Consider the following 14,998-nt stretch of genomic DNA (forward strand, 5'->3'; position numbering starts at 1 on the left):
TGTTAGCCAGGATGGTCTCGATCTCCTGACCTCGTGATCCGCCTGTCTCGGCCTCCCAAAGTGCTGGGATTACAGGCTTGAGCCACTGCGCCTGGCTGACTTACTCATTTTTTAAGCCTAAACAATGAATCAGAAAACTTTTAACATACCAAGTTAAAGTTGCACATTAATTTGGATAATAGAAAGAGAAGGAGAACAAATATTTGATTATCATAGTTCTTAAGGGAAAAATTTTAAAATGTGCAAGTATTCTATATTTTGAGAGATATACAGTAATCCATGAATATATAACCATAACAGTCTATTTATTCTTAATAAAACAGTGCTTAGAGGTAAAGATTTGGGTCTGGGATTTTGTAAGAAGTCAGCTGACTATTAAAAATAACTAGAAGCTGAAGGCATTTTCTCACAGAAGCCTACCAACCACCCCAACAAACTGCTGACTTCACCTGAGTGAACATCTAACAAATGTTAGAGTAGAAAAAGATAAAACATAAAATAGATATAATAAGGGCAAGTTGGATGCTCAAAGTCTGACTTACTAAATGCCAAATAAAAAGCTTACCGTTACAGACATATAACTAAATTTTGAAGGATGCACTATGGCCACCATCTTTAAAACACAGCAGCACTACTTACTTTACTGCCAGTAAGTTGACTGAGATGTGGTTTTAGTTCATCACCAATTACCGCATGAACAGCCACCAGGCAGAAGACACAAGCTTTCCGAACACTGCTCTCCGAATTATCATAACCCTATGGAAAGAAGTCCACTGTTAGTACTCCAGGGGATCTGAGAAAACTACCTTTTTAACAGGGACAGAAGATGCAACTGAAAGATGAAATCTCGAGCATACTGAGGAGAGAAAAGTGCAGACTGAAGTTAACTTTTTAACCTTTTCAAGCATAGACAATGCCCTTCTCTCCCTTCACTTCCCCTACTGCGCCCTCACTGTTAGCCCTCTCTATCAGGTTCTTAGTCTGGAAAGCTGTACTTCTCTGACTCTGAGGCTGCTCCCTTGACATTTCACCCCGAAAAAAGTCTCCAGACTAACTTTTCTAAAGCATTAGGTTTTAAGGCAGTTAGCACTCCTCACTATCCAATAAAACCTAAACTCGTTGGTTTGGTAGCTCAAGGTAGTCCTATAATCTAGGCCTGATTAAGTTTTACATCTGTACCATCCCTGCAATTACTTTCTCTAATAAATCCAGTCTATGTAAACTATGCCCCTATGCTTTTATTGTGCCTTTAATAACCTCATTTTATTTAAAAAATTATCTTATTTCTAACTGACAAATAATAATTGTATATATTTATGGGATATAATGTGATGTTTCAATACATGTACACTGTGGAATGACTAAATCAGGCTAATCAACATATCCATCACCTCAGATACTTATCATTTCTTCGTGGTAACATTTAAAATCCATTTTCTTTTATAATTGCTATTTTGAAATATACATTATTAACTAGTTACTGTGCTGTGCAATAGATAGCTAGAACCTAATACTCTTTAACTGAAACTTTGTACCTTTTGACCAACGTCTTCCCTTTCTCTGTCCATCTCCCCTACTTATGCTTTTGATCACACTATTTACTCTCTCTTTTTTTTTTTTTTTTTTGAGACAGAGTCTCACCGTCTGCCAGGCTAGAGTGCAGTGGTGCCATCTCGGCTCACTGCAAGCTCTGCCTCCTGGGTTCACGCCATTCTCCTGCCTCAGCCTCCCGAGTAGCTGGGACTACAGGTGCCCACCACCACGCCTGGCTAATTTTTTATATTTTTAGTAGAGATGGGGTTTCACCGTGTTAGCCAGGATGGTCTTGATCTCCTGATCTTGTGATCCACCTGCCTCAGCTTCCCAAAGTGCTGGAATTACAGGCATAAGCCACTGTGCCCGGCCTACTTTATTTCAATAGTCTACAGCAATCTTATCCATTAAGTATTTCTGAATCAATTATCTGAATGAATATGCACATTTTACTCAGAGGAAAAATAGAGTTCATCTCCACTAAAATCCTAATCATTTTATCTTTCTAAAACAACTGCAGAAGCATTAAAATATCAATAGATACCTAGCTAAAAGAAGTATATTATTCCTAAGTCATCAATCAAACTATGTTAATTTTATTTCCCCTCATCATTTTAATATAACTGTAATTATAATGTAATTTTTCTATATGGTCTTTATAATAATGATATGAAGCATTCATTTAGTATGCTTCCTAATTTAATCATTCTAGAGTATTTTAAGTTTAAATCTTCCTCCCCAATAACCTCCTTCCTGCTAAATTTTTCCTATTACAAATAACATGGCAAACAGTATGGCATTCAATGTTTAAATATTTAAGTGCCTGGTATGTGACAAGAACAGGCCAGGTAGATAATGTTCAGTGTCCAAAAAGACACACACTGTCCCTTCCCAGAACAGTTAGGGAATCACATGGCAGAATGAGGTATTATGGGCAAGGAGTGGAACAGGAATGTAGTATTTATGATTGGATAATATTCCATTGTATGATATATCATGTTGTTTATCCATTTATTAGTTAATGGATATTTGGGTTGTTCTCACTTTTTGGCTACTGTGAATAGTGCTGCTATAAACATTCACATGTACAACTATTTAAATATTTGCTTTGACTTCTTTTGGGTATACACCTGGGAATAGAATTGGTGGGTTATATGACAATTTTGTGTTAACTTTATCTTTTTCCCTTTTTTTTTTCTTGAGATGGAGTCCTGCTCTGTTGCCTAGGCTGGAGTGCAGTATGTGATCTCAGCTCACTGCAACCTCCACCTCTAGGGTTCAAGCAATTCTCCTGCCTCCGTCTGCCACATAGCTGCGACTACAGGCACAAGCCACCATGCCTGGCTACTTTTTCTATTTTTGGTAGAGATGGGGTTGCATCACATTGGCCAGGCTGCTTTTGAATTTCTGAACTCAAGTGATTCACCCACTTTGGACTCCCAAAATGCTGGGATTACAGGCGTAAGCCACTGTGCACGGCTTTATGTCAACTTTTTGAGGAACTGCCAAACTGCATTCCACAGCAGCTGTATCACCAATTTATATTTATGCAAGCAACGTATAAGGGTTCCAATTTTTGTACATCCTCATCAAAACCTGTTATTTTTGTTCTTTTGATCACAACCATCCCAGTGGGTATGAAGTGGTATCTTATTGTGGTTTTGATGTGCATTTCCCTAATCACTAATGACACCAAGCATCTTTTCATGTACTTGCTGGCCATTTGTACATCTTCTTTGAAGAAATACCTATTCAAGTCCTTTGCCCATTTAAAAGTTATTCATCTGTTTGCTGTTGAGTTATAAGAGTTCTTTGTATGTATTTTGGATAGTAGACTGTTATCAGATATATAATTTGCAAAAATTTTCTCCCATTCTATAGGTTGTCTTTTCAGTTTTTTGATTAGGTCCTGAGATGAACAGAAGTTATTAATTTTGATGAAGTTCAATTAACCTATTTTTTATTTATCATTGATGCTTTCGGTGTCATATCTAATAATCCACTGCCATAGAGGATGACCTTAAATCTAAGGTCACAGAGATTTATCACCATGTTTTCTTCTATGAGTTTTATAGTTTTAGTTGCTATATTTAGATCACTGATTTGTTTGAGTAAATTTTGTTCATGGCACGTGGTCACTGAAGTCTCTTTGTTACCTCAGCGGTCAGTCAATGACCCGACAGATATTTCCTTAAATGCCTGGAGTCAAAACAAAACAAGACACACTCTCCCAGTCTTTGCAGATTGACTCTGAGCTGGATAATCATTCAGTGAGCTAGGCTGCTTACAATTCTGTGTTAGCCCAACTCCTACTTACATGGAGCCCAAAGAACATCCAGAGGTCCAAGCCTAGGGTCCTCTAAGACAGTGGTCCCCAACCATTTTGGCACGAGGGACTGGTTTCGTGGAAGGCAATTTTTCCATGGATGGGGCAGGGTGATGGGGGGATGGTTTTGGGATGAAACTGTTCCACCTCAGATAATCAGGCTTTAGATTCTCATAAGAAGCATGGAACCTAGATCCCTCATATGTGCAGTTCACAATAGGCTTCGTGCTTCTGTAAGAATCTAATGTCACTGCTGATCTGACAGGAGGCAAAGCTCAGGTGGTAATGCTCACTTGCCCACTGCTCACCTCCTGCTGTGTGGCCCAGTTCCTAACAGGCCACGGATCAGTACCAGTCCATGGCCTGGGGGTTAGGGACCGCTGCTCTAAGGTCTTCTGTGAGCATACTTTTGGTGGATTCCTCAGTATACGTGGTAGCCCAGCAAAACCCTTATTTCACCAACTATCTTCTTCCTCAGCTTCCTCTTTCCCAGGCTTTTGTTTGCTGCTTGTCTTGTCTGCTCTCCCTTGCCTCAGGTGGGTATGGGTAGTATGTTTTTTAAATCTTTTCAACAGATGCCACTTAGGAAGCCACTTAAGCCTGATGGGAGTTGAAACAAAAGCTAATCTCTGTGCCAGCCTCTCAGGGAATGCCAGAGATAAAAACAACAACAATAACAAAAACATAACCACAATTTTTTGAGAGCAAGGTCCATGTCCCTCCTGGCACCAGCAAGCTACACCACAAATATGGGTCACCATCACCAAGGCTACTGAGCATGGCGGATGGTAGGCAGTTAAGTAAGTTTCTTACTGAAAGTAAAAAAGTATTTTCAGTACATGAAAAAGAATGAAGTTGAAACCCTACCTCACACCATATACAAAAATTAACTCAAGGAGTGATGCACAGAAAATGGCAGACAGAGTAGGAAGCTCCAAGAATTGACCCCTCTACTTAAGCAACCACTGAGCTGGCCAAAATGAGCAGAATCATTCTACAATAATATATGAGGTGATTTTCAGCAGCTGCTAAAATCATTAGGTGAAAAGATGATGGGGCAAGGCATATAATGGAGGGGTTAGACTAATAACATCTGAACCTACTGATCAATCTTAAACATCACTAAAGGTGGGACAACTAGACATTATGCGTCGTTCAATGAGATGCCACCTAAAAAAGTTTTCTTGTTTGGTTTGGTGGCTCATGCCTGTAATCCCAACACTTTGGGAGGTGGAGGCAGGAGGAATGCTTAAGCCCAGGAGTTGGAGACCAGCCTAAGCAACATAATAAGAAACTGTCTCTACAAAAAATTAAAAACATTATCCAGGCAACTCACCACCTAAAACAAACAGGAAATTAAGCCAGAAATTAATCTTTAAAACATTATACTATGTTCTGGAAGTACTAAGCCAGAAAGTAATTTTAAAAACGTTATCCTAGGTTCTGAAAGTGTAAACTTCATGAAGTATTTAATATGACATGATACTTAGAATTTGCTTTGAAATAGGCTGGGTGCAGTGGCTCACGCCTGTAATCCCAGCACTTCGGGAGGCTGAGGCGGGTGGAACATGAGGTCAGGAGTTCAAGACCAGCCTGGCCAAGATGGTGAAACCTTGTCTCTACTAAAAACTACAAAAATTAGCCAGACACGGTGGCAGACACCTGTCGTCCCAGCCAGATACTCGGGAGGCTGAGGCAGGAGAATCACTTGAACCCGGGAAGCAGAGGTTTCAGTGAGCTGAGATTGTGCCACTGCACTCCAGCCTGGGCGACAGAGTGAGACTCGGTCTCAAAAAAAAAAAAAATTTGCTTTGAAATAAAATTTGACTGTAGCGTTATTCTAAAGTACTGAAAGTAAGCCTCTTTCTTTCATTAAGTACTCTCTTGGTTACTGTAAGTTTTTGGTTAGATCCTAGAGTTCCAAAAAAGTTGATTCTACTCATAGAGGGATCAATTCTTGGAGCTTCCTACTCTGTCTGCCATTTTCTGTGCATTACTCCTTGAGTTAATTTCTGTATATGGTGTGAGGTAGGGGTTCATCTTCATTGTTTTTCATGTGGAAACCCAGTTGTCCTAGCATCACATTTATTAAAAATACCCTTCTTCCCCACAAAACACTGTGATAATCAATTGCCTATAAATGTGGGGGTTATTTTTGGATTCTATTCCACTGATCTATAAGTCTACCTTTACGACGCTATCATGTTGTCTTTACTATCATAGCTTTGTAATACGTTTTAAAATTGGGAGTGTGAGTACTCCAATTTTGTTCTTGTTTTTTTTTTTTGAGATGGAGTTTCACTCTTGTTGCCCAGGCAGGAGTGCAATGGAGCAATCTCAGCTCACTGCAACCTCCGCTTCCCAGATTCAAGTGATTCTCCTGCCTCAGCCTCCTGAGTAGCTGGGATTACACGGGTGCACCACCACGACTGGCTGATTTTTTTGTATTTTTAGTAGAGATGGGGTTTCACCATGGCCAGGCTGGTCTTGAACTCCTGACCTCAGGTGATCCGCCTGCCTCAGCCTCCCAGAGTGCTGGGATTACAGGTATGAGCCACCACGCCTGGCCAAGTTGATTAGATTCTTGAGACTCTTTAAATCTTTAACAGTTGGTAACCTCCTCTTTCTCTTTCTTCGTGCCATTTCTTTACTAAAGGAATCTGGCAGTTTTTCTCATAGAATTTCCTACATTCTGAATTTGACTGAATATACCCTTAAGGTACAATTTAACACACTTCCCTATTCTCTGAACTTCCTTTAAACTGACAGTTAAACTGAAGACTTGATTAGATTTAGGTTCAATTGCTTCAGAAAAGAAAACTTTTTATTTTTATTTTTTTGAGACAGGGTCTTGCTGTCACTTAGGCTGAATGAAGTGCAGTGGTATGATCACAGCTCACTGCAGTCTCCACCTCCTGAGCTCAAGTTATCCTTCCACTTCAGCCCCCCAAGTAGCTGGGACTACAGGCACATGCCATCATGCCTGGCTAATTTTTAAAATTTTTTTGTAGTGATAGTTTCTTATTATGTTGCTTAGGCTGGTCTCCAACTCCTGGGATTAAGCAATCCTCCCGCCTTAGTCTCCCAAAGTGTTGGGTTTACAGGCGTGAGCCATCAAGCCAGGCAAGAAAACTTTTCGTCTAGTTGTCCCACCTTCAGTGATGTTAAGATTGATCAGTAGGTTCAGATGTTGTTAGTCTAACTCCTCCATTATATACCCTGCCCCATCATCTTACCTAATGATGTTGGTGGCTACTGAAAATCATTTCATATATCCATCGTTTCAATGAGGCCAAATATATATATGTGTGTGTGTGTATGTGTGTGCGTGTATATGTGTGTGTGTGTGTGTGTGTGTGTATATATATAAAATATATACATATTTTTTGGAGACAGGCTCTTGCTTAGTCACCCAGGCTGGAATGCAGTGGCATGATCACAGCACACTGCAGCCTCAAATTCCCAGGCTCAGGTGATTCTTCCACCTCAGCCTGCTGAATAGTTGGGACTACAGGCATGCCACCATGAACCACCAAGCCAGGCAAGAAAATCTGGCTAATTAAAATCTTTTTGTAGAGACAAGGCATCACTATGTTGCCCAGGCTGGTCTTGAACTTCTGGGCTCAAGTGATCCTCCTACCTTGGCTTCCCAAAGTGCTAGGATTACAGGTGTGAGCTACCACACACTACCAGAAAAAAAAATATACACACACACCCCTCCACCTCCCGGGTTCAAGCCATTCTCCCGCCCCAGCCTCCCGAGTAGCTGGAACTACAGGTGCCCGCCACCAGCCCGGCTAACTTTTGTATTTTTAGTAGAGACGGGGTTTCACTATGTTGGCCAGGCTGGTCTCGACCTTCTGACCTCAAGTGACCTGCCCTCCTTGGCCTCCCAAAGTGCTGGGATTACAGGCATGAGCCACCACACCTGGTCAAAAATAATTTTATAAGTCAATAATTTTTTCTAAATTTACTAACTGGAATCCTTCTAAAAGTACTTCATCTCATCAAATATTTGGTTGTCCTGAAAACAGGATAGGTAGTCTATGTGCTTTGATTCTTTCTCTTTATTAACCAATTTTGGGAATAACCCAATGATCTTGAAAGTTGGCCAGTTTTTAAAGTATCAATATAAACTCATGAATTTCACTTTAAAATTTGACATATTTTAATTCATTGTAGCATTATTCTTTTTGACCCTCAAATATGAACAGTTTTCTTGCTTTCAGACAAGAATTCCCAGGCTCATTTTATACGTTACCTGCTCCAAACCTGGACTGTCATTTTCCCAAAGACATCTGACTCTTTTGAGTGGAAAATGGTATCTGAAGACCACAATCTGGGTGGTAGGGATGCTCAGTATTTCTGAGTTGATACTGACTCAGAGGCTAGTAGGAAACATTTTTTGAGATACGAAATTAAACAATATTTTCATTTTGACATATCCAATTCAAAGTTAAGATTTTAAGATTTACTTCATTTTATGGCATCATTATTTGCTTTGCCCTAATCTATCTTATCTATCGATATGTGTATCAATGTTATTACTATTCAAAAATAACCATACCAGCATCTTTCCTATGAATATATTGAATGCAGTTCAAGATTTCTTTGCAGTTTCTTTCATCTTTAAGGTATATTCCACTAAAGACTGGTAGTAAAATATTATTTATTGAGCTGGCTGCTATGCTTTGAATAGATCTATTGTCTAATTCCCCCTTTACAAGCTTTAAAAAATCTGATTCATGCTTTTTATTAGTTTCTATAGTTTTCTTACTTTTTTTTTTACCTTGTTTTCTTAAATTTGGGTTTAAGTTTTCATTCGTTTTGTGTCCATGTGTCTAGTGTACCTTCACTGTAGGTATACCTCACGCCACTATTTTTTTCCTCTTTTTTGAAGAATAGGCAATATCTTTGGGCTTGACCTCCACAACCCTTTTCCGTTGCTCATGTGTAAGCGAAAGACACTTTTCTGTATTCTATATTTTAAAATGAATTTTCTGTGTGGGGGAGTGGGTTGCGCCATGAAAGCTTTTCTAGCTTTACTGCTGCAGGATTCTTTCTTCCTGTTACCCTTTTTAAAAAAATATGGCCTTTGGGTAGCCACCTCTGTCACAATATTGCTACAATGCTCAGTTTATTTTATTTGGGGGGTACACGTGTAGGTTTATTATGTAAGTATACTGAGTGTGATGCTGAGGGTTTGGGCTTCTACTGATCCCTACCCAAACAGTGAACACAATATCCAATGGGTAGTTTTTCAACCCTACCCTTTTCTCCCAACCCCTTTTGGAGTTTCCAGTTGTCTATTGTTCCTATTTTTCATGTCCATGTGTACCCAATATGTTTAGCTCTCACTTATAAGCAAGAATATGTGGTATTTTGTTTTCTGTTTCTGTGTTAATTCACTTAGGATAATGGCCTCCAGATGCATCCATGTTGCTGCAAAGGACATGGTTTTGTTCTTTTTTATGGTTGTGTACATGCTCAGTTTAGACTCTAGTAAATGAATTTTTTGCTAAACAAGCTCTTTCCAGAAGGGAGCTTTTGCAAGGTATTTCTAAGAGCCCTGAGGATCCATGCCACCCCAGCATGATTTGGGCTTCCTGCAGTACCTTTGCCTTTACCTCCAAATTTTTATCAGTTACGTATACTTAGCCTTTCACTCTGAACGGAGACACCTCTGTTAGGGGTGAGAACTTGGGTGATTCTCTGGCCCCAGGGTCTTAAAAGTAACTTCTGACTTTCCTTCACACTTTTCCATACCACTGATACTTGCAGGGGACTTGCTGCTAGTGGTGGTTTGGCCCTATCTGCTCATATTTTGGGGTTCACTGGGATACCTTTTCCTAATTTTGTTGAAGATGTTTTTCATGTTTTTTTTTTTTTTTGCAATTCTAGTTGCTCAGTGAGATAATTTTCTGGTGAGAAAATCTGAAGGCATTCAAAAAGTATATTGCCATTGCCTTCTTGCCTTTCATTGCTCTGGTCCTAATACCTACACATCTTAATTTTAATAGTCTATAGCAAAGAGTTAAAATGCTAATATTTATGTTCATTAGCGTTCTTTTGCTTTTCTGATAGGTAAGATGCCTTTTCCCAATAATCATGTATGCAATAAAATCCTGCACCAACCTATCATCAGAGGAAATAAGAAATTTATAAGAACTTAAAGCCATAATGGCTCTTTGCTAGTATCCTAACACTCTTTAAGTTATTTATCCAGCAAACACGGACTCAGTACCCATTATATATATGACATATACATATTATAAATACTCTTTTTTTTTTTTTTTGAGACAGAGTATTGCTCTGTTGCCCAGGCTGGAGGGCAGTGGCACGATCTTGGCTCACTGCAACCTCCACCTCTCGGGTTTAAGCAATTCTCCTGCCTCAGTCTCCCGAGTAGCTGGGATTACAGGCATGTGCCAACACACCTAGTATACAACAACTATACTAGTTTTGTATATTTAGTAGAGACAGGGTTTCTCCATGTTGGTCAGGCTGCTCTTGAACTCCGGACCTCAGGTGATCCGCCCACCTTGGCCTCCCAAAGTGCTGGGATTACAGGTGTGAGCCACTGTGCCCAGCCTATACTCTGTTCTTAGTATTAAGGCATAGACAAAGAGATTTGGATCTTATGTTAGGACCTCCCAATTTAGTAATATTAAGCTTAGAATAGAATTTAAAATACAATACTATAGATGTATAATGATTAGTTCTCTTTAGGAGGGTTCTTAATATACATACTATGTAATATTAGCCATTAAAATCACATTGCAAAATATTATTTATTGGACGGAAAGAGTTCACAATGTATGGCTAAGTTAAAGCATGTTATAAAACACGTCTCATTTTTGTTAAAATGTTTCTATGACTGCGTTTATATAGCTAAAGAGAAACACATTACATCAATGACTGTAAATTAGTACAACCACTTTGCAGTGAAATCCGGTAACACCTAGAAATTCTGTTTCTAGATGTATATAAAGTGCATGAAGATATTACAAGGAAATTCATTATAATATTTGTCAATAAAAAGGAAATAATCCAAATATTTATGAACAGATGAACAGATTAACAATTTGTGGCATATACATAAATGGCATATTATTCATTCATAAAAAGGAGTGAAATTCTAATACAAGCTACAACATGGATGAACCCTGAAAACATTATGCTAAGTAAAATAAGCCAGACTTAAAAGGACAAACATTGTATTATTACACTTATAAGGAATCTAGCAGAAGATAGAATAGAGGTTACCAGGTGCTGGGGGGGAATGGAGGGAGGAAGGAATGGGGTTATTGCTTAATGGGTACAGAGTTTCAGTTTGGGATGATGAAAAATTTCTGTATGTGGACAGTAGTGATGGTTGCATAACATTGTGAATGTATTTAATGCCCCTAAATTGTATACTTAAAAATGGCTAATTTTATGTTATGTAAATTTTACCACACCCACATCTATAACCCCCTGGCTAGTTATGAAAAGTCTTTGTCCTGAATATTGCAGACAAACACGAGGAAGGCTTGATCATGCCAGTAATGATGCCTGAAAAGTACCTAAAATAACTGAACCCCAAATGTATCATGGCTCATTCCTCTCAAAGCTTTGTTGCTTACCTGTATCAGACCTGGCATAATCTCTGGCAAAAGGAGGTTAAGGGTTTCCTTGGACACTCTTTCTATCACTTTTGTTTGCATTTTGATTGCAGCCAGATTAATTGGGTAGTCTGCAGTTTGGATGATAGGACAAAGCACTTTGATGCACTGCTCTGGACTAATTGAAGTGGCCAACACTGATGCTGCTTCCTCGGCAGATCTCACCACCTAAAAAAAAACAGGAAAGTAAGCCAGAAAGTAATTTTTAAAATATTATACCATGTCCTGGAAGTATAAACTTCATGAAGTATTTAATATAATATTTGGAATTTGCTTTGAAAATGCTACAGTAAACAAACATGAAAAGTGAGGGTACAGATGACAGATACAAAGGACTGGCAAAATGTCAGTAACAGCTGAAGCTAGATGATGGATAAATGGGCTTTATTACACTATTTTCCCTTCTTGTGTTCTTTTTTGCTGTTGGCTAAAGTAGTTTTTTTTTTTTTTTCTTGAGACACAGTCTTGCTCTGTCACCCAGGCAGGAGTGCAGTGGCTTGATCATCAATCACTGTAGCCTCAAACTCCCAGGCTCAAGTGAGACTCCCACCTCAGTCTTCTGAGTAGTTGGAACTACAGGCATGCACCACCATGCCCGGTTAATTTTTTTTTTTTTAGTAGAGATGAGGTCTTGCTATGTTGCCCAGGGTGATGTTAAACGCCAGAGCTCCAGCAATCCTCCTGCCTCAGCCTCCCAAAGTGCTGGGATTACAAGTGTGAGTTGCTGCGCGCGGCCTTAAAGTAGTTTTTAAATGAAATTGTGGTCTAGTTGTGTTAGGGTGAGGAGGCTCTATTTACTTAAGACTACAATGTGACTGGAGTCCCCTGCATAAGCTACGCTGAAGCCCTGCTCGTTATTAGTACTCTCATCTCTAGGAGTGCTTGAGCCCTTTGTATCACATAAATAAAATAAAAATCATATGATTAATGTGTTGTCAAAAGTTAACATACTATTCCTCCTTGTTTTCATAATGATTTTCTTTCTTTTGTATTGAGCTTTGGGGAGGGTACAACACTGGTTTTGTGATGATGACAAGAAATGGCCGTCTATCTTCTTATTAGAGTCTGTAATCTCTAAAGATAGTCTTAAGATCATGTAAAAATAACTGCTTTTGATGCTACTTTGGCAGTGTCTCACTTATGATCTCAATAGGTGAAAAATGCTTAGAAAGGTACAGTGGGAAATACACTAAAAAAAAAAAAGGCCAGGCACGGTGGCTCACACCTATAATCCCAGCACTTTGGGAGGTCGAGGCAGGCAGATCACGAGGTCAGGAGATCGAGACCATCCTGGCTAACATGGTGAAACCCCATCTCCACTAAAAATACAAAAAATTCGCTGGGTGTGGTGGCACGCACCTGTAGTTCCAGCTACTTGGGAGGCTGAGGCAGGAGAATTGCTTGAACCTGGGGAGGCAGAGATTGCAATGAGCCAAGATCATGCCACTGCACTCCAGCCAGGGCGACAGAGCGAGACTCCGTCTAAACACAAACAAACAAACAAAAGCAAAAACAAAAAAAGAAAATACACTGGACGTTAGAAGACCCAGGGCCAATTTCAGCTTTAATACCTTAAGAGTGTCAATTTTTTATTTTGTAGGGATGCTACAGGCCTTATTTGGGTCAAAAGGTAAATAACTACAAATACTAGACACCGTTTTTAAACTTTCAGTGAAATGCCATAGGTGTACCACTACTAAACACTGACGGAATAAAACAAAATCAGAAACAGAAAACAAAACTGGGCTGGGCAAGGTGGCTCAAGTCTGTAATCCCAGCACTCTGGGAGGCCAAGCCGGGCAGATCACTTGAGGCCAGGAGTTTGAGACCAGCCTGGCAAACACAGCAAAATCCCGTTTCTACACAAAAATTAGCTGGGCATGTTGGTGCACACCTGTAATCCCAGTTATTTGGGAGGCTGAGGCAGGAGAACCGGTTGAACCCAGGAGGCAAAGGTTGCAGTGGGCTGAGATCGTGCCACTGCACTCCAGCCTGGGTGACAGAGTGAGACTCGGTCTCAAAACAAAGAAAACCCAAAACCCCTGCAAAAATCTAGATATATTTAAAAGTTATGATTCACTCTTCTAGAAGAGTCACAGTCAAATCTTTTAAAAAAGTAATTACCCCAAGGGTTTCAACTTCCCTGCATCCTCACCAACATATTGTTTGTATTTCTTTTGGGTGTTAAGTGATCTCTCACTGTGGCTTTGGTTACATTTTCCTAATGACTAATGATGTTGACCATCTTTTCATGTGCTTATTGCCATTTGTGTATCTTTGGAGAAATGTTTATTCAGATCCTTTGTCCATGTAAAAAATTGGGCCATCTTTTCACTGCTGTGTTGTAAGAATATATATTATGGATATTAGTACCTTATCAGATACATGTCTGCAAAATTTTTCTCCCATCCTATGAGCCATCTTTTCACTTTCAGGATAATGTCCTTTGAAGGACAGAAAATATTTTCTTCGATTTTTTAATTTATTTTATTTTTATTTTTGAGACAAGTCTTGCTCTGTCACCTAGACTGGAATGCAGTGGCATGATCTCAGCTTACTGCAGCCTCCGCCTCCCAGGTTCAAGCAATTCTCCTGCCTCAGCCTTCCAAATAGATGGGATTACACGTATCCACCATGACACCTGGCTAATTTTTGTATTTTTAGTGGAGATGGGGTTTTGTCATGTTGGCCAGGCTGGTCTTGAACTCCTGACCTCAAGTGATCCACCTGCCTCGGCCTCCCAAAGTGTTGGAATTACAGGCGTAAGCCATCATGCCCGGCCAAATTTGTTTTAAAAGTGTTACCTCTAGCTGACCACTAAGCTAATAAAGCACAAAAGTATTTAATTTTGAAGAAGTCCAAATTATCTTTTTTGTTGTTGCTGGTTGCTTCTGCTTTTAGTTATATTATGAAATCACTGCCTAATCCAAAGTAACAAAGATTTATACCTCTGCTTTCTTTGAAGAGGTTTATAGCTTTAGCTCTTGCATTTGGCTCTGATTCATTTTATCTTGTTTCTATTTTAACCTTCCTTTTTTGATCTGTCTTTTGCTTCTGTCTTGGTTCTACCAGAGATACCTAATGCTATTTCTCAGTTGCTTTCTCTTAGATACATAGTCCTTACAGAACTAAAAGTAGAACTACCATTTGATCCAGCAATTCCACTACTGGGTATCTACCTAGAAAAAAATAAGTCATGATATGAAAAAGGTACTTGCACACAGGTGTTTACAGCAGCACAATTTGCAATTGCAAAAATATGGAAATAGCCCAAATGCCCATCAATCAATGAATGGATAAAGAAATTTTGTATGTGTATACACACACACACACGTGTATGTGTATATATGCGCACACACACCATGGAATACTACTCAGCCATAGAAATGAATGAAATAATGGCATTCGCAGCAACCTGGATGGAATTGGTGACCTTTATTCTAAGTGAAGTAACTCAGGAATGGAAAACCAAACA

The 14,998-nt window shown here is 39.4% G+C and overlaps 1 protein-coding gene across 6 annotated transcripts in view; it reads right to left on the reverse strand.

The window, feature by feature from the left end:
- The window catches only part of CLASP2 (cytoplasmic linker associated protein 2), a 201,708-nt gene that overhangs the window by 5,032 nt on the left and 181,678 nt on the right, over positions 1–14,998 (reverse strand). For all 6 annotated transcript variants that reach the window (XM_011961558.1, XM_011961562.1, XM_011961564.1 and 3 more), the window contains 2 exons: positions 11,485–11,691; positions 640–756 (listed from right to left, as the gene is read on the reverse strand). In XM_011961558.1, the coding sequence (XP_011816948.1) occupies positions 640–756; positions 11,485–11,691 (324 nt within the window). The remainder of the gene's footprint in view (positions 1–639; positions 757–11,484; positions 11,692–14,998) is intronic.

Source organism: Colobus angolensis, unplaced genomic scaffold (genome assembly GCF_000951035.1).
Source record: "Colobus angolensis palliatus isolate OR3802 unplaced genomic scaffold, Cang.pa_1.0 Scaffold56, whole genome shotgun sequence".
Classification (NCBI taxonomy): Eukaryota; Metazoa; Chordata; class Mammalia; order Primates; family Cercopithecidae; genus Colobus; species Colobus angolensis.